We start from the raw sequence: 18,749 nt of genomic DNA, 5'->3' as shown, positions 1-18,749 counted from the left end.
TCCATGATGGAATCTGCTGAGTTTTACAGGGTGGGGCCTGTGGTGGCTCACTGCGCCCTCAGCCTTCATCTCTCCACCTTCCTCCACCTAGTTCCTTCCTGCTTGCCTTCCCGGGGCTTTTGCTTATTCTAGATCCTGCAGCTGACCTCTGGTTCCTGGGACCTGAGCTAGCAGCTTGCCTACTGATCTTGAAATTTGTCCATCTTCACAGCCTGCTACAAGCCTGCTCTCTGGCCTCCCAATCTTGGGTTCTCCAGCCCCTGCAACTCCATGAATCAGGAGAATCCTCTTTCGTATCCCACAGACTTGGGACGTACACATGAGCCATTTCCTTCATGTAAATCTCTCTCTCTCTCTCTCTTTCTATGCTTTACTGGTTTTGCTTCTCTGGCGAACCCAGCCTAAGACACTGTCCTGGTACTAGTACCTGGCTGTTTTGACTACCATGGCTACACAGTAGGTTCTGAGTGAGATCAGGTAGTATGATGCCTCCTACTTTCTTCTTTTTCTTCAGTAATGCTTTGCTTATCTGATACCTCTTTCCTTTTCATGTTAAGTTGGCGATTAAGTTTTCCATCTTAAAGAATGCTGTTGGTAATCGGATCGGGACTGCATTATATCTGTAGATCACTTTGGGTAGGATTGACATTTTCACAATATTGAGCCTTCCTATCTGTGAGCATGGTATGTTTTTCCATTTATATAGGTCTCTTTTGGTTTCTTCCAAGAGTGTTTTGTAGTTTTCTTTGTATAGATCTTCTATGTCCCTGGTTAGATTTTTTTCCTAAGTAGTTTAAAATTATTAAAAATAATAGCCCTGTGATTTCATTTTCGAAGTTTTCTTTGTGTATAGGAATCCAACTGATTTTTGCATGTTGATATTGTATCTGTTGACTCTATTAGTTTTCTTGTGGCATCTTTGGAGTTCTCTATGTATACTATCATATCATCTGCAAATAGGGGTAGTTTTACTTTTTCCTTACCAATTTGGATGACTTTTATTTCTTTTTCTTGTCTAATAGCTCTAGCTAGGACTTCCAGGACAATGTTAAATAGGATTGATAATAAAGGGCATCCTTGTCTTGTTCCCATTCTCAGAAGGAATGCTTTCAGCTTCTCTCCAGTGAGAATGATGTTGGCTGTTGGTTTTGTATCGATGTCCTTTATTACATTGAGGAATTTCCTTTCTATTCCTATTTTATTGAGTTTTTCTCATGAATGGTGTTGGACTTTATCAAGTGCCCTTTCTGTGTCAATTGAGATGATCATGTGATTCTTTTCTGTTGTTCTGTTTATGTGGTGGATTATGTTGACTGATTTTCTAATGTTGAAATATCCTTGCACACCTGGTATAAATCCCACTTGGTCGTGGTGTATTATTATTTTTCTTCATGCAATGCTGAATTCTGTTAGGCTATAATTTTGTTGAGAATTTTTTTTTAATAATTTTTATTGTGCTTTAAGTGAAAATTTACAAATCAAGTCAGTCTGTCACATGTAAGCTTATATACACCTTACTACATACTCCCATTTACTCTCCCCCTAATGAGTCAGCCCACTACCTTCTTCCAGTCTCTCCTTTCGTGACCATTTTGCCAGTTTCTAACCCTCTCTATCCTCCCGTCTCCCCTCCAGACAGGAGATGCCAACACAGTCTCAAGTGTCCACCTGAAACAAGTAGCTCACTCTTCATCAGCATCTTTCTCCAGCCCATTGTCCAGTCCCTTCCACGTCTGATGAGTAGTCTTCGGGAATGGTTCCTGTGCTGGGCCAACAGAAGGTTTGGGGACCATGACCGCCGGGATTCTTCTAGTCTTGTTGAGAATTTTTGCGTCTATATTCATGACATATTGGCCTGTAATTTTCTTTTTTTTGTAGTGTCTTTGCCTGGCTTTGCTATCAGGGTTATGCTGACTTCATAGAATGAATTCATGAGTATTCCTTCTTTTTCTGTGCCCTGAAATAGTTTTAGTAGTACTAATTTCCCTGAGTGGTTAGAAGAATTCTCCAGTGAAACTGTCTGGGCCAGGGCTTTTTTTTGTTGGGGATTTTTTGTATTACCTCTTCAATCTCTTCTCTTCTTCTGGGTCTGTTCAGATTTTCTATCTTGGCTTGTGTTAGTTTAGGTAGGTGGTGTGTTTTTAGAAATTTGTCCATTTCCTCTAGGTCCTCAAATTTGTTGGAGTACAATTTTCCATAGTATTCTGTTGTGATCTTTTTTATTTCACTTGGGTATGTTGTAATGTCCCCCATCTTGTTTCTTATTTGGGTTATTTGCTTCCTCTCCTGTTTTTCTTTTGTCAGCTTCGCCAATGGTCTGTCAGTTTTGTTGATCTTTTCAAAAAGCCAACTTTTGATCTTGTTGATTCATTCTACTGTTTTTCTGTTCTCTATTTCATTTATCTCTGCTCTAATCTTTATTTTTTCCTTTCTTCTAGTGCCTGTGGGCTCCTTTTGATGTTCTCTATTTCTTCGAGTTGTAGGGCTAACATTTTGATTTCAGCCCACTCTTCTTTTTTTGATGTGTGTGTTGATTGCTGTAAATTGACCTCTGCACAGTGCCTTTGCTGTTTCCCAAAGGTTTTGGTATGACGTGTTTTCATTCTCATTTAATTCTAGGAATTTTTTAATTCTCTCTTTGATTTCTTTTATTACCCAGTTGTATTTAAGCAAGGTGTTGTTCAGTTTCCCTGTATTTGATTTTTTTTTTTTTTTCCTTGCTCTTCCTGTAATTGATTTCTACTTTTATGGTATTGTGATCAGAGAGAATGCTTGGTATTATTTTGATGTTTTGGATTTTATTGAGAGTTGCTTTGTGGCCTAACATATGTTCTATTCTGCAAAATGTTCCATGTGCATGGAAAAGAATGCATACTTTGCTGCTGTTGGGTGGAGTGTTCTATATATGTCTATGACGTCAAGTTGGTTGATTTTGGCCTTTAGATCCTCTGTGTCTTTGTTGAGTTTCTTCCTAGATGTTCTGTCCTTTACCAAGAGTAGTGTGTTGAAGTCTCCTACTATTATTGTGGAACTGCCTATTTCTCTTTTCAGTGCTTTTAGAGTTTGATGTATTTTGGAGCCCTGTCGTTGGGTGCATAGATATTATGTCTTCTTGGTGGATTGCCCCTTTAACCATTATATAATGTCCTTCCTTGTCTTTTATGGTTGATTTTGCCTTAAAGTCTTATTTTATTTGAGATTAGTATTGCTACTCCTGCCCTTTTCTGGTTATTGTTTCCTTGATATATGTATTTTTTATCCTTTGATTTTTAATATATTTATGTCTTTGTGTCTAAGATGTGTCCCTTGTAGACAGCATATAGATGGATTTTTTTTTTTAATCCATTCTTCCTGTCTCTTTACACGTGCATTTAAGCCATTTACAATCAGTGTGATTATGGAGAGGTATGAGTTTTTTGCTGTCATATTGGTGTTTTTGTTTTGTTTTGTTTTTGTGGTGCTGATGTTTTGTTCCTCTTTTCTGTGCTGAATTTCTTTTATTTGTGGATTTTCTTTTCTTTTGTTATTATAAATTTAGTGTTTACTGAGACTTTATGTTTTTCTTTTTTATTCTGATGAGTGGGTTTAACTTTGAGGTTACTTTGAAATTTACCCCTATCTTCCTAAGTTTGAACCAGTCTCTTATTACTTGGTATCACCTTGACTTCTTCTCCATTTGAAAGTTTTATACCTACACCATTTATTTCCTTTTATTGTTTTGATGTTGTCATCATTTACAGATTGACGTCTCTGTTTCCCTGTTTTAAGTTTGTGAGAAAGCCATCCCCTGGAGCTGACACCCTGAATTTGGACTTGTAACTTACCAGGTTGTGAGAGAATCTAGAATTTCTCTTTGTTAAAGCCATCCACTTGTGGTATTTCTGTTATAGCAGCACAAGATGACTAAGACATGCACCTACCCTATGATCCAGCAAGTCCACTCCTAGAAATTTATCCCAAAAAGTGAAAACTTTCATCCACAAAAAGAACTTGTTCAGGAATGTACACAGCAGCTGTATTTGTACTAGCTGTAAACTAGAATGAATTCAAATGTCCAGCAACAAGAGAATGGATAAACAAATGATGTTGTCATGCAATGGGATAGTACACAGCAATAAAAAGAAATGAGATACATACAACCGTATGGATGAATCTCATAGACATTATAGTGATCCTAAGAGGCCAAACACAAAAGAGTCCATATTGTAACATTACATCTGGAAGAAGTTTCAGAAGTGGCAAAATAAATCTATGGGGTAGAAATCAGAACCGTGTTTGCCCATGGGGACAGACTAGAAGGGGGCATGAGGTCAGTTTCAGAGTAATGAAATGTTATACAGCTTAATTGTGTGTGGTGGTGGTTTACATATGTAAAACTCATGAAACTGTAGTATGAAGATCTATGCATTTAATTGTATGTAAATCTTACCTCAATTAGAAGAAAAAATAATAGAAGGACCACTATGATGACACTGGTTTCCAATGGCACAAGGAACCCCAGGGGCACCAGGTTCTGATGCCCAGTCCCCCAGCTAAGTTGGAAAGGTCTCTGAAGCATCCATATTCATCACATAGGGCACAGCCTCACCAGCAGGGCGAGAAAGAGATCGCTTTCAGGAAAAAGACACAGGCCTCTGAAAATACTCCGGAGGGTTCAGTGCTGCATTTCTAGGGCAACTTCCAGTATGGCGGCAAGGTAGGTGGCAGAACAAGAGACCCTGACATTCCTGGCTCCAGGGGAGGCTGTCATGCAGATTCAAGTGCAAGGAGTACAGGGAGGCTCAAGAGGCTGACAGTCCTCCGTCAGCTGGCATCACCTCTCCTGGGCTGCATGTCACTGTTCCCTTGCTGACCCTGGTTCAGGGGGCCGCAGTGCTGACAACAATCCTAAACACCTCAGAGCCAATGTCTGGGTTCCAGTGTCCTCTGCCTGACCACTGTCTCTGGGCCTTTCAGTTCAAGCAGTTACATCCAGTACCCTACTAGTTGGCAGCACTTCCCAAATAGGGGCTGTGGGCTAGGTAGGGTCTCCCAAGCTTGCCATTTCTCAAGCAAATCTCAGCCTTCATGAAGCTGTTTCTTCATCTGTGAAATGGGCTGATTTCTGCCTCCTCATCAAAAGAGAACCTTGTCACTTGCTTGGCATTTGGTGGGCTCTCAGCAAAGTTAGCTCACCCCACTGTATGCGTGAAAAGGCAACATTAGGCCCTGTTAAGGATGCAGCCCACAGGGAAGCTAAAAATCATTTAATAATATATATACAGAAGATGGCTTGAAAGAAAAAAAAAAAAAAACCCAAAACAATGTGGACCCAAAAAGTCCTTTTCTGATGGATTCGCCCACTTGGATTAGTCTTTTGCACAATCCCTGCTGGTTCTGCTGATGGGCCCCGAGATGGCCTGAGCTATCTAGTGCCTGAGGTAAGCCGAATTCTCAGGAACTCCCCCTCTTCTTTGAGGGAGGAAGTTTAAACTATCAGGTCAATTAGGAAAGATACAACCGAAAAATCCAAATTTCATTCACACTTCAGGGAGGTGTTTCCCTGCTGGATGCCACTTTTATTATTTTTGGCTGAGGCAGCTGGAAGCCCAACAGACCCAGTGAAGGTACAATGTGATCTTTGATTCTCGTTTCAAGGATCAAAGCAAGTGAGTTTGGTGTAAATGCAGATAACATTTCAGAGGCTGTTTCATGAAAGGAGTCACTAGACCAGGGCAGAAAGGGAGCTGCTGTGTTTCTTGTGTGTTTGCCTTGAGAAACGTTATTTTTCAGTGAATTCTGCTGCCCAGTGCCCCAATGACTCCTGGCCTACATCCAGGCTCTTAACTCATGGGGCAGTAGGTCCTGGGCTTGGGGCTGGTCACCTTTCTCCTTGTAAGGGGCTGGTACCCTCTCCCACCTCTTGTCCAAGCACAGTGGAGACACAGAGAGATGGTGTGGGCAGTCCCTGTATCCATGAAGAGCACCCAGTCTCATCCTCTACTCACTTTTCTGAAGTCTCTGGGTGCTGACTGGGCACGCCACTCCTGAGCAGCAGGCCTGGGCTTGGCACAGCCCTGTGGGGAGGCCTTGGCAGCCTGCCCTCATTGTCCTCATTGGGTCCAGCCTCACCAGGTCTAGCACAGCACCAACCCACCCACGATGAGAAAACCTATAGGCTTCTCACCAACCACCTCTCCACAGTTCCTCCCCTGCTAGCCCCTGGGCATGCAAGTGGAGGGTCCTTGTGGCCAGCTGGGCCCTGCCCTCTCACTCCTGGGCTGGAGATATGTAGAACTAGCCCCTAATGACTAAGGTCTGGTATGAAGACTCATTAGGAGGTTTCCAGCAGCCGGTACTGGGTGGTGAGACTGTGCTGGCATGCCATCCAAGCTATCCTAATGAGGCGTGTATGCCCAGCCAACTCCAGCCCCTGTAGACGCTCTATGCCCAAATCCTTCCCGGTGGCCTCAGCGTCCCTGTGCTTGACTCAGCATCCCTCTTGACCCTCAGTAGCCACCCCCACCCCCCAACGCCCACAGTCCCCAGCTGACTCGAGGGCACTAACAGCAGGCTGCAGCAGCATCACCCCCTCCGACTCGGCAGGGGCCAGAGGGTCGCCGAGTGTCGACCGTGGCTCTTCCCGCTCTCTCTTAATTCCGCAGACCCAGCGCATTCCCACCCCTCCCGCCAACCACCGCCCACCACCCACTGCCCACCTCTAGGCTTAGGGCGAGGGGCGGGAAGGAGACAAGCTGCCCGAGCTCGGCCCTTCTGCGCCTGCGCACGCGGCCCAGCAGCTGTCTTGGCATCGGGCACGGCGCCGGGCTAGGCGCGCGCTCCCATCACTCCCCGCGCCGCGCTGCTGCGCTGGCAGTGTTCGGGAGCGCCTGCGCGGCTGTGGCCCAGCTTCGCATAGCGCAGGCGCGGCGGGAGAAGCGCGCGCGCGCGCGCGGCCTGGCTGGGTGGCCGGCTTGGACGCGCGGCGAGCTAGCGCGGGGACGTAGGCGCGGTCGCGCGCACGCAGGGGGCGTAGCTGCATTGCCCTGTCTGGCCCTGGGCGCTCTACTGCTCCGAGCTGGTGTCCTGTACTGTGGCCAGAGGGTTAGTGGACCCGCAGGAGTCAGGCGGCCGGTGGGAAGAAAGCCCCGTATCAGACCCGAGATTATGCCCTTCCGCCCCGCCCCAATTCCCTGTCCGCGGAGAGGGCGCTCGGAGCCATCACCTGGTCCTCGGTGCCCTGCCGGCTGGCGAGCCTCAGTTTCTCGACTGGCGCTCGGGGCTAGAAGGGCGCCTAGAGACATTTTGGGGCCCTTCACCCTGTCTCGGGAGGTCGTGCCTGCGCTCCACCTGACGGGGCCCGATCTTGTTCTCCACTTTCTAGGTGGCGCGTGGACTCGTCCTCCGAGGGAGGCCCATGCGCACCGTCTCAAGCTGCAGTTCCGTGGACCCCCTTCACTGCGCCTTGGGTGGTGGCAGGTAGGTGGGATTCTTGATGCAGTAGGGCTTGTGAGCTCGTATTCCCGAGGTTTCCTGCATGGCGGTTGCCGGGGGTGCAGTGGCCTGTCCTTAACTTGCTGTGAGGCTTTGGGCAAGTCTTTACTCCCAAGACCCCTGGGTCTCCGAGCGGAGAACGCTCTAGCGTTTTAGGCGCTGCCTTTGGCTTTGCCTACGCAAACACGCTTGCGTCGTGGTACCTGCTCCTTCAGTAGAGCGCTGTCTAATCCAGGAGAAGGGCCGAAATTCCACAATGACGGGCAGGGTGGAGAGAGAAGCGGGAGAGGCTGATCTGCTAGGGAGGCTGGGATGGCCAAGGTTCTCCAAGTGGGGGGAGTCAGGCCCAGGCTTAGGAAGTTTCAGGCGGAATCAGGGCTGGCAGGCACAGGGGAACCTTTTCCCTAAGGCTGCAGGGAACACAGAGGCATGCTTGTGAATGGGCAGGGTGACAGCTAAAGTCTCAGTGGGGAGGAAGGTCGGGACTGGGAGAAGGAGGGGGCAGAGACCTGGGTAGACTGCTTAAACTCCAAGTGAGTCCTGGATTTGTGGTCACTGCTTATTTAGAGCTCAGCAAGGGACTGGATTGGATCTACTCACATGCTGCTCTGTGGGGCACTGCTGCCAGTAGGCCCTGGTGTATTCTTTTTTTGCAGTAGTGTAAGAAGCTATGGTCAAGGGCTGTGCATTCTGGTGGAAGACCCCCAGAGGGGGGATGTACATGTGGGGTTCCAGAATGATTGGGTGGCAGGGGTGCTGGTGGCCTTGGCAACTTCCAGCCCTGCAGATCCACCTGTAAGGTGCTGGGCAGAAAGACCCACATAACTGTACCTCCTTGGGGAACTCACTCTGATGGGCGTAGGTGAACACATAGGAAATTGTGCAAAGGCGTGTGCAGGCCATGACACACCTTGGTATGAGCTGGAGGACCACTGGGCTATGTCTGCAAGGTTGTTGGAAAAATTGCACATGGAGGGGTGAAGCAGAGCGTTTTGTGGAGGCCATGAGTGTGCTGGCTTTGCAGCAAGATTGGGAGGTGACTGGAGCCAGCTGGGCAGTGTGAGAGGAGGAGGGCTTCACAAACTGGAAGAGAACTGTAACTGTGATGGAGCTTGTTTTCCCAGTCTGGGTTTCTTTGGCTGCTCAGGGTTGGTAACTAGCACATGGAGGAGGCGGGGCAGGTCTGGCACCTCGAGGAGGGCTCACCAGCCCCTTTGCATGAGTGACTTTGGGGTGGTGAGAGAAGATGCAGCAAGGGGGATTCCAGGGTTTTATGCTGAGGTGGGGAGCAGGATGTCAGTGCTGTCTATTGGGCTGGGGAGAGGAAGGAGGTGATGCTGTTGCAGGAGTGGCATTACCTGCAGGTGCACTGCAGTGGGGAGAGGGGAGGGAGGTGAGGCTGGGGCGGGAGTGGACCGCAGTGGGGAGAGAGGACTGTGGAGAGCATTGGAGGAGGGGCGGCAGGAGGAATAGAGACTAGGCAGGACTGTGGACTCTGTCCTTCAGTCAGGGGTCCAGTTAGCACCTGCCTGGTGCCTGGTGCTGTGCAGAATGCTTGGAAAGAGGGGCTGAAATATAAAAGAATCTTATGACACGGTCTGTGTACTTCACAAGTTTGAAGTGTTTGGGGAGCCTAGGGTCTAATTCTCAGCCTACTATGAAGCGTAGTTTATAACTTGCATGATGTGTAGTGATTGAGCGTGTGGTTTCTGGATCCAGGCTCAACCGCTCCACCACTTCCCGGCTGTGTGGCTGCAGACGGGTTACTTCACTACTCTGCGCCTCCATTTCTAAGTGGATACAGTGGTGGTAATAGCACCAGCCTCATCAGGACATTATCAGTATTGGGCACAAATTGAGTCCTCAGTGAAATGTTGCTTTTACCATTCTTCTTAAGGAGCCCTGGTGGTACAATGGTTAAATGCTCAGCTGCTAACCAAAAGGTCAGCAGTTTGAACACACCAGCGGTTCCACAGGAGAAAAGACCTGGTGATTTGCTCCCATAAAGATTGCAGTCTAGAAAATCCTGTGGGGTAGTTCTACTCTGTCATAGAGAGTCACTATGAGTTGGAATAGACTTGTGATTCCCTGACAACCCAGCCAGGAGGTTTCGAGGAAGTGCAGGGGGTGCCAATCCTGCCCCCTTTCCTTCTCCTGGGATTGACAGCGTCTGCCATACCCTTGCCCTTGAACCGTCACAGGCAACATTTACCTGGCCACCCTCCTAGGGCAGGCCCACTCAGCTCTCCTGGCACTAGGGGTTTGTCTGCTTGCTGCCTCCTCCTGCCAGCCAGCCCTTTGGGGATGGCTGGGCCTGTTTCTGTACTTCCCCACCTTGTTTTTGGACAGATTGCCTTGGATAATGGCCTACATCTGACAGTCCCATCAGCTTTTTTCAGCTCTCCTGAAGCCGCAGCTGTCAGCGCCCCATCCTCATCACTTGCCTGAAGCAGCCTGGGTCTGCCACACCCCCGTTCAGCCAGTCTCTATCCTATCGCATCCTTTGTTGCTTCTTCGGCCCACGCCTTCCCTCCTTGCGCCACTATCTTTCCCTTCCTTCTCGTAGTCGGTGTGGCAACTCTACCAGCTCCTAGCATGCCTCGTGGTCAGCGCCATGAGCAAGGCCCTCGTCATCCCATTTGGGCAGCAGCAAATTACACCAACACACACCCTTGGCAGCTGGTGGACTAGGCTTCTAATGGGGTCGCCTACACCCAACTTGTGGATCCTTGGATTGAGCAGCCCTGCTGCGGGGACTCCGTGTGCTTGCGCACAGCCACGGAGCAGAAGAATGTGGCGAGCAGTGCCCCTGGGTGGTGAGCCTACAGAGAGGGGCTTTCCTGCTACATGCCTGCCCATGCTGCAACCCCCAGGATGGACTTCACTGGGTGCTGGGCTCTGACCCAGGCACCTTTGACAGCTTCCCAGCTGCTGGACTGCTTTCTGGCCCAGCCAGGAGATGACATGTCCTTCCACTTGGAGCACTACCAGGATAGCCTCAGCTGAGTCTGTGATGCTCTTGGGTGCCTGACAGGCTGGGCCTGGGCCTGTGCCCTACCTCAGCAGGGACCTGCTTATGCCTGACGATTATGAGCTCTTCTGCTGGGATCTTGAGGAGGCGATCCAAGACCCGCACAGTTTTGCAGAGTACCATGCTGCAGTGCCCTGACCCCTACCCCACCCCTGGCCTCGAGCCAGCTGCCAGTGGCCCCGCATCTACCTGTGGTAAGGCAGTACTAGCTTGGTTCTTGGAAGCGCTGGCTTTCAACATAGGTGCTTCTCCTGGGCCTGTCCCAGCCACTCTGACCACCACTTCTGTTTCCGGTTCTAACTCAACATCCAGAAATGCTCCACCTGAGTAGCAGCTGGCCAAGGAAAACAGGCCTGAGGCGCACCCTGCCTTGTGTGATTCTGCAGGTGGCACTGATCCCATTCCTGTGGGGCCCACCTCCCAGCTAGACGAGGTGGCCCCCAGGCCTGCCCCTGTACTTCCAGAATCTGCTAAGCCCCCTGCACAGAATACAGATCACCCGGAGGGTCCAGCACCCAGAAGACAGAGGAGGTTTCTGAGAGCAGGGAGGCCTCCTTAGGTTCCCCACAAGAGGCAGTGGAGGCTCTGGAGATCCCAGTAGAGCCATTGTTATCTACTGTTCCCAAACCAGCAGCCCTGGACTCTGAACATGGCCCAGGCAGGTGCAGCACTAGCCCTCAAGATAAAATGGTCTACTTAGCCAAGGAGCCCCATGGTCCTCAGTTAGGACAGAGTGACATTGCCATATAACTCCAGACAACTGAAAGGAGCCCAGTGCTGCTGGGGTGTTGTCCTATCTGCTGGCCCTGCTCCTGGGTGAGGAGTAGCACTTGTTTTGAGCCCTACCCTGTCTGAGCACAAACATCCCCCACTCCCCTGGCCGCAGAACACTGGCCTGTGCCCTAGCCTTCACTTCCCCAACAGTTCAAGGGGCCATCTCCCACTGGGTTCTTAGCTATATACCCACACCTCACCTGGCAGTGCCATCTCACCCAGGCTATTCCTCCTAGTTGGACAGAGTTCTTTAGATCGGTTCCCCTCAGATGTTTGCACCATCCCTTGCCCCCTGCAAACTGGACCCTCTCTATGCTTTTCAACACGGGGAGGCACTGACCTGGGGCTGCCCAGCTTGCCCTGTTTGCATCTACTCTCTTCCCTTTCTCTGCTCCATGTGATCTCTGTCCTCTTGGCTGGAATTTAAGAAGCCCTCATGGAGGAAATGGCCACTTTGATTCTTTAATATGAATAGGATGGCATCTTGGCAGAGAAAGATGAGTCCCTGGGGGCTTATCAGCAGCATAGGCCAGTTGGGATGTCCGAAGCCCCCTTGCCAAGCTCACTACAGGTAATTTCTCCTCCTGTGTTACTTAACATTCTGGAATTCTGGTGGCGCTGTGGTTAAGAGTTATGGCTGCTAACCAACAGGTTGGCAGTTCGAATCCACTAGCCACTCCTTGGAAACCCCATAGGGCAATTGTACTCTGTTTTATTTCTATATGTTTTATTTTATTTTATTTTGGAATCGACTTGATGGCAACAGGTTTTGGTTTGGATGTTTAACATCCTAGTCACAGCTGGTGGCGTAATGGTTAAGCGTTTGGCTGCTAACCAAAAGGTTTGCAGTTCAAATCCACCAGATGCACCTTGGAAACCCTATGGGGGAGTTCTACTGTGCTCTGTAGTGTCACTATGAGTTGGAATTAACTCGATGGCAACAGTTTTTGGTTTGGATATTTAACATCCTAGTCACAGCTGGTGGCATAGTGATTAAGGGTTTGGCTGCTAACCAAAAGATCAGCAGTTCAAATCCACCCCGTGCTTCTTCGAAACCCTATGGCGCAGTTCTGTTCTGTCCTACAGGGTCGCTGTGAGTCAGAATGGACTCAGTGGCGACGGGTTTGGTTTTTTGTTTTAGTCATAGCTGGCTTTCTTCTGAAGTTGACATGGTTTTTTATGTCTCAATGCCTTTGCACGTGCTGTTGTGCTGCCTCCCCACCTGCTGTTTAGCAATCCCTGTCCTCGCCTGTGTACTCTCTTGCACATTGCTGGTTCAGCACTGAAAACCCTAATAATGTAAATACTTGTGTCTCCCTGGTAGACTGTGAGCCTCTAGGGCAGGGCTCATCTTAGCTTTGTGTCGTTGGTACACAATTGGTGCTCATTAAATGTGATGGATCGATGACTGAGTCTGGTGTGGTTGTTTCATCAGTGGGAGCATTGTGCCCATTCTGTCAGGAGCAGAGACTCCAGCTGCAAGCATCCCCAGCCAGGATTGTTTCTGGTAGGGAATTTGAAGACCAAAGGCCGGCTTGAAGGAGTTGGGGCTAAATAGGTGGAAATGGAAAGCTTGGCAGGTGGAGGGTACCCTTGAGACTGACTTCTCAGAGCTGGAGATGAGGTGAGGAGCAGGCAGCAGACTCTTGCTATGAGGCCTAGGGCCCAGAGGATTGGAATGAAGAAAGACCTGTTCTATACAAGATGGGTTTTCTAATAATGAAAGCTGAGCATGGAGGCTCCCTCAGGCCAAGTTTAACACAGGATGGAGGTGCATCCGCCCTGTGTGCAGAACGCCTACCCTGAGGGGCGACTGAGCAAGAATTTCAAACTCTTTCCATTTTGCAATTATAAAAACAAATCCACAAAAGAAAATCCTCCTGGAAAGAAAGAAGAAAAACTAAGAAACATGAACTAGAACTAAAACCAGTTATTTGGGGGAAAACAATAATGAGCAAACATTTGTTAAAAATTTTTGAGAAAAACAAATTGTTGGGATTATTTCGCGACTGTCAGAAAGGCTCTGGGTTCAGATGGTTTTATGTGTGAATACTTGAAGACACAAATGCCTTGCAAGTAAAACTATTACAAATCTTGGAAATAGGTGGAGGCCATTTTTGGAAATCTAAATAACTGATAGCAAAACAACCAAGCTGAAGAAGAAAACAATGCACAGTCTTGATCTTGATTAGATGTGTGAAATCCTGACATTGTGGCCCAGCCTCAGTGCCTCTGTGCTGAATTGCTCCACTGTACCTCCAGAGGAGGGTGCAGCCCCTGCTATTGCTCAGGTCTGTTCCCTCCTTTTTCAGTCCTAGGACAGACTGCTTCCCTCCTTCCCTGTCTGTGGGTCTGGTATTAGTGACCAAGGTCCTTGGGTTGAGCTCTTAAGGCAGCTCTGGCAGTAGACCTTGGGGTGCTGTCTGGGTTGGATGGCTCTCTATCTCCTAGTTGACTCCCTACTATCTTGCTGGCCTCTGCCTGGGCTGCCTTTCCCCGTCTTCATTCAGTAAACATAAAGTGAATACTTGATTGAGAGTTGAGAGGATGGGAGGGATCTGGCCTGGCCTTCCAAACAGGAATTGCATACAGTGGTGCAGAATGATGGCATGTCTCCAGCCTGCGGTGGTGCCTTGCCTTCTGGCAGATATGATAACCTAGCTGCTTTCTCGTTCCTCAGGTGAGAAGAAGTACAAAGGGCAAGAGAGGAGGCTCTTCTCCTTGCAAGTGGGAGGATGGTCCTTTGGACCATTCACCACTCCTAGGTAGCCAGCACTGGTCAGAGAGAGGACCTGGAGGATGGGCGCTCTGGGCATTCCAGGAGAGCAGCAGAGTCTAGCAGGGCCTGCCACCTTCCAGCGCATCGTGTCTGTCCCTCTCCACCCCTGAAAATATCCAGAGATTTTCTCTCCTGGGGGCAGGACATGGCAGGCATTATGGGAATGTTTTTAAAGTACCTGTCTCCAAGGAACATTCTATAAAAGGCAATACTGAGGACAAGGTCCTATGAGATATATTGAAACATAAAACTTCAGTAATTAAGGTAGGTGGACATTGGTGTGGGCAGGTGAACGGGGAAGAATAGATAACTTTGAAATACAGTTAAATAAAGATTGGGAATTGAGTGCATGCTAAAGGTGTTTCAAATTATTGGGGGTAAAATGCAATAAAAGGAGTTGGGACAATTGATCAGCCATCTGGAAAGTAGTAAGATGATACCTACTGCGCTCTTTATGTCAGCATGTATTCCAGGTGGATTAAAGATATCAATGTTAAAAACCCATAGAAGTACTACAGGGAAATACAGGTGAATTTTTTTTTTTTTTTTTTGGCCTGTGATTGTTGTTTTGTGCTGTCACTTCCCATTCCTGGCAACTCCACATGTTACTGAGTAGAACCATTTCATAGAGTTTTGTTAATAGAAGCAGATTGCCAGGACTTTTCTTCTGTGGTGCCGCTGGGTGAGTTTGAATTGCCCACCTTCTGGTTACCAGCTGAGCGCAAACCGTTCATGCCACCCATCAGGACTTGAAGAGTTTTAGATTCCCAGAATTGCTGAAGGTGTGGAGAAACAGCTTTCTCGTCCTATTGGTGGGCGTATAAAATGCCACACTTTGACTGCGTAAAAGTTGGAGGAGTGTATACCCTGATCACTGCCTAAGTTCACGAGGGATCATGTCCAGGAATATTTGCTGCGTGGTGTCCATGGTGTCAAGGTTAAGAGCCTGGACTGAGCTCAGTCACATCTTACCTCCTCTACTGATAAGCTGAGGGCCCTTGGTGTCACCTACCTCTCTGAGCTGTTAAAATAGTTTCTACCTCACAGGGTGGCTGGGAGGGTTGAATGAGATAATGCCTGTACAGTGTTTGGCATGGGCCAGACTCTGGTAACTGCCCAGTGGGCGTTCCTCCATCAGTAACAGCAAAGCTCTGGAAACAGCCCGAAGTACATCAGCAGGAACCAGGTCAATAGAGATACTACCCCATTGTACCAGTCGGGACAAGCCAGGTTGTGCCGGAGTAACCAACCCCCAGCATCTCAGCCACCAACAACATAATCTCTGCTTATTGCTGTCCCTCAGGAACCTAGAGGCGGGGAGAGAATACTGTGAGCTGCAAGTGACTCGTGTCACTCTGCCTAGACTACCATGGCCAAAGAAAGCCACAGCACCACACTGAGTCTCGCAGGACAAGAGTTGGCTGATCCTCCTGGGCCATGGACCACTCAGTATTTGAGAAAAGGAAGCATCCCTTCCGTGCAGAGTTGAGCGGGCAGCATCAAGGAGGCAGGGTTAGTCCTGCATAGATACCTGTGGGAGGATGCCTGAGGTAGGGGTCCTTGTTTTCCCTTTTTGCACCTTTGGACAGTGCTGTCATGAGTACACGTGCACATGTGCAGAGCCCCTCCAGGGTCAGGGGTCTCTCCCAAGGGCAGAGCTGGTGAGTCAGAGGAGCAGAGCCTTGGCCCTGGGTGAGGGGTGCTGTCCACCAGTGGGATGCTTTCTGTTCCTGATTTAAGAAAGCATTCCCTACCTTCATGAAGTTTTAGTGTTTTGCCCTTTGTCCTAAATCCACTTGTAATTGCACCTGGGTGACAGAGGGGTCTGTTGTCATCAGACAGCCTGTGAAAAGCTGGGCACCCTCCCTCCTCCCCCCGCCAAGCTGTGTTGAATGTGTAACATGAGTGAGAAATAAATTTTTGATGTGTGAAACCACTGAGTTTGGGGGCTAGTGTTTTCCACAGCCTAACCGATTATGTCCTGGCTGATAGAGGATCCAATTTCACCTTTTTCCGTAGGGCACGTAACAGTCCCAGCATCCATTGCTGAACGCCATCCTCAGCACACCAGTCCACACCATCGCATATACCTGTGCTGTTTCTGGTTCCCCAGTCTGGTCTGTCCCCTACCACTTCTCTAGCTTTATAGTAAGTCCCCTCACCCCCACCCATTCTTCTTCAGATCGTCTTGTCTAGTTTTAAAAACACATTTTACTGCGTGTGTGTGTGCACACGTGTGCACACACACACACATACACACACAGGGTAGTACAGTGAGGCCCAGCGTACCCATTACCCAGCTCCTGCGGTTGTCACTTCTGGCCTCCCTTGGGCCCTGGGGTTTCTGTGTTGGTGGACCGCCTGGCAGAGCATGCCCTCCAGAACAGCTAGAACCACCTCATCAGTAAAATGGGGAATGTGATTTCCCTACAGAGGTGCTGAGGGTAGGGGTGTGGTCCAGTCTAGCAAGAGCCCTAGCCTGCTGAGTGCCCTCAGCAGCTGTGTTCCTTCCCTTCTGGCCCTGGTGGTCCCACAGCACAGGGCTGGGGCCTGTGAATAGTGGGGGCTCGTTCATGTGGCACCTGAATCTCTGGAGCTGCCAGTGCTGAGTGCAGGTGGACAGTGGATGCACGGCCTGGGAGCCTAGGACACTGTCCTGGGTTTGAGACATGTATGTGTGCATCTGTGCACATGGAGATGGAGCCCTTTATTGTGGGCTGTGAGTGCTGTGGGTCTCCTAGTGAGGGAAGTGACCTGTAACAGCAGAGCCACTCCAACGACATGGAGTAAGCAGGAGGCAGACTTTTGGGTCTACATGTTGTTGAACATTCATGAACTCGGGTGCTGCCTGCTGAGTGGCCATTATTTCTGGCTGGAGAGTGTGTCTTTATCTGCAGTGCTGCTGGTCACCTGGCAGTGGGGGAGCCTTCTGTGCTTCTGAGGCCTCAGGTACCCAGCGTCGTTCTGTGTGATGCTGTCATGCTGTAGCTGTAGCTGAGGTGCTTTGAAGGCACCAGGCAGAGGAGGTGGGTGGCCGTGCTGTGGGCCTCGAGGGCAGGCAATCCAAAAAGTGCAGGTGGGCCCAGCAGCCTCACTGTAGACTCATGCACATGTGTGTTCAGATCGCCGCAGCTTATCGTGAGCATGTGTGTGTGCCCCTCAGGGCCCTGCCTGGATATCTCTTGTGCATCTGTAGGCACGTTTATTACACGTCTGTGTGAACGCATGTGTTAGATGCACTATTGGCACATATGTATAAGCATGTGCACAGCAGACACGGTGCATGGGAGTGTGGGTGGTCAGGACTCGACATGCATGTAAACCTGACCACACTGCCGCCTGTGGGCAGACGTGACAGGGTGGGCCTCCTCCCGCTCCAGGTGGTCTTTGCTGCCTGAGGAACCACATCGGCCGATTCTCCTGATTAAGGACCCCTTCTCCAAGTGGGACCTGGTTCCCAAGAGCCTCCTGGGCATTTGCTTCCCAGGAGGTATGGACACGTCCCCTCCCCAGGCCAGAGGTGTCTACTCTCAAGGGTTGGCCCCGTTCTGCACCCTATGTGGACATGGTCTGAGCACTGTTGTCAGTGCCTGCCATAAGCTCTCCTGATGGGAGGCTGGGCAGCTGGCCGCTCTGGATGAGGCCTCCTGGCAGAAGTGAGCCTCAGGTACTGGCGCTTGCTGAAGAGCAGCAAGCTCTTCCATGTGTTCATCAGGGACAGAAGGCTGCAGCCCCTGTCACTGGCCAGATTCCCACTTCTGCACATAAGTGCCTCAGGGCAGGCTGCTAAAAATGCCCCAGTTGGGCTTCCTTCCGGCTCCCTCGCCAGGCTTCTTGGACCTGCCCCACAGCTCACCCTTCCCCTACCCAGACTCCTGGGGCGACAGACGTCCCCAGTTAGAGCTTGAGACGCCTGTTTATCCAGAGCCCCTGCCCGCCCATCCTGCTTGCCGCTGCAGCCCGCCGCCCCTCACCCTGGCATTTCCTCTTGGCCCAACCAGGGCAGCCAGCTCCCCAGCCCCAAGGAGGAGTCTGGAGCTCAAAGTCTTCTCTGCGCCAGCTCAGTGCCCGAAGCTGCAGGAAACTCTTCGGACTGTGGGGCAGACTGGCAACTCACAGTTTTTGTACCCCGGCCGGTAGACTTTCCCACTACCACAGAGGAAGGAAAAGATCTGTGCCTTTGTCTCCCTGGGGCTGACTCCTGCCACCCTGAACCCTGCCTGGCTCAGCCAACATGGCAGTCTGGTGGCCATGATGACTCAGAGTGTTGGTGGGAGGGAACGCTGACATAGGATTGTAGAGCACCGGGAAGGAACTTGGTTTGGGGCAAGCACTCGCTGCAGGTGGGTTGAGGGAAGGGCCTGTACTTGCCTCTGCAAGGTCACTGACCACACCACATGGGCATCTCAGATCTTGGTGGGGTGAACACCTGGCACTGGGCTGGGCAGAAGCCAGGAGCCACAGCAGGCTCCCCAGGCGCCGTCATTCACGGCTTCTGGAGAAGATTGGGGCCCCACAGGCTCCGGGAGAAGGGCCCAGAGGGGCCCAGGATGCTGATCCAGGATAGTGAGCTCTGCTCTCAGAGGAGCCGGGAGTGGCTGGTGATCGCAGGGGCAGGGTATTTGATGTGCACAAGTCCTTCAAGTTAGGGAGTCAGCCAACCAGTCCCCCCTGGGAGGAAAGAGAGGCTCA

General features: G+C 50.0%; 2 protein-coding genes across 2 annotated transcripts in view; both read left to right on the top strand.

Moving 5' to 3' along the window:
- Window positions 1-7,373: 7,373 nt before the first annotated feature.
- Window positions 7,374-13,651, top strand: RTL10 (retrotransposon Gag like 10). The gene is given in 8 exon segments (XM_049865821.1): window positions 7,374-7,458; window positions 10,040-10,354; window positions 10,357-10,399; window positions 10,401-10,521; window positions 10,523-10,651; window positions 10,654-10,708; window positions 10,711-11,025; window positions 11,028-13,651. Coding segments are annotated over 7 exon segments (1,176 nt in total). The 5' UTR covers window positions 7,374-7,458; window positions 10,040-10,068; the 3' UTR covers window positions 11,255-13,651.
- Window positions 7,376-18,749, top strand: part of GNB1L (G protein subunit beta 1 like) — an 85,615-nt gene continuing 74,241 nt past the window's right edge. The window contains exon 1 of the mRNA XM_049865824.1: window positions 7,376-7,458. The gene's annotated coding sequence lies outside the window, so the exon portion shown is untranslated. The remainder of the gene's footprint in view (window positions 7,459-18,749) is intronic.

This window comes from Elephas maximus, chromosome 22 (assembly GCF_024166365.1).
Source record: "Elephas maximus indicus isolate mEleMax1 chromosome 22, mEleMax1 primary haplotype, whole genome shotgun sequence".
Taxonomy (NCBI): Eukaryota; Metazoa; Chordata; class Mammalia; order Proboscidea; family Elephantidae; genus Elephas; species Elephas maximus.
This window is presented reverse-complemented; position numbering and strand designations above follow the sequence as displayed.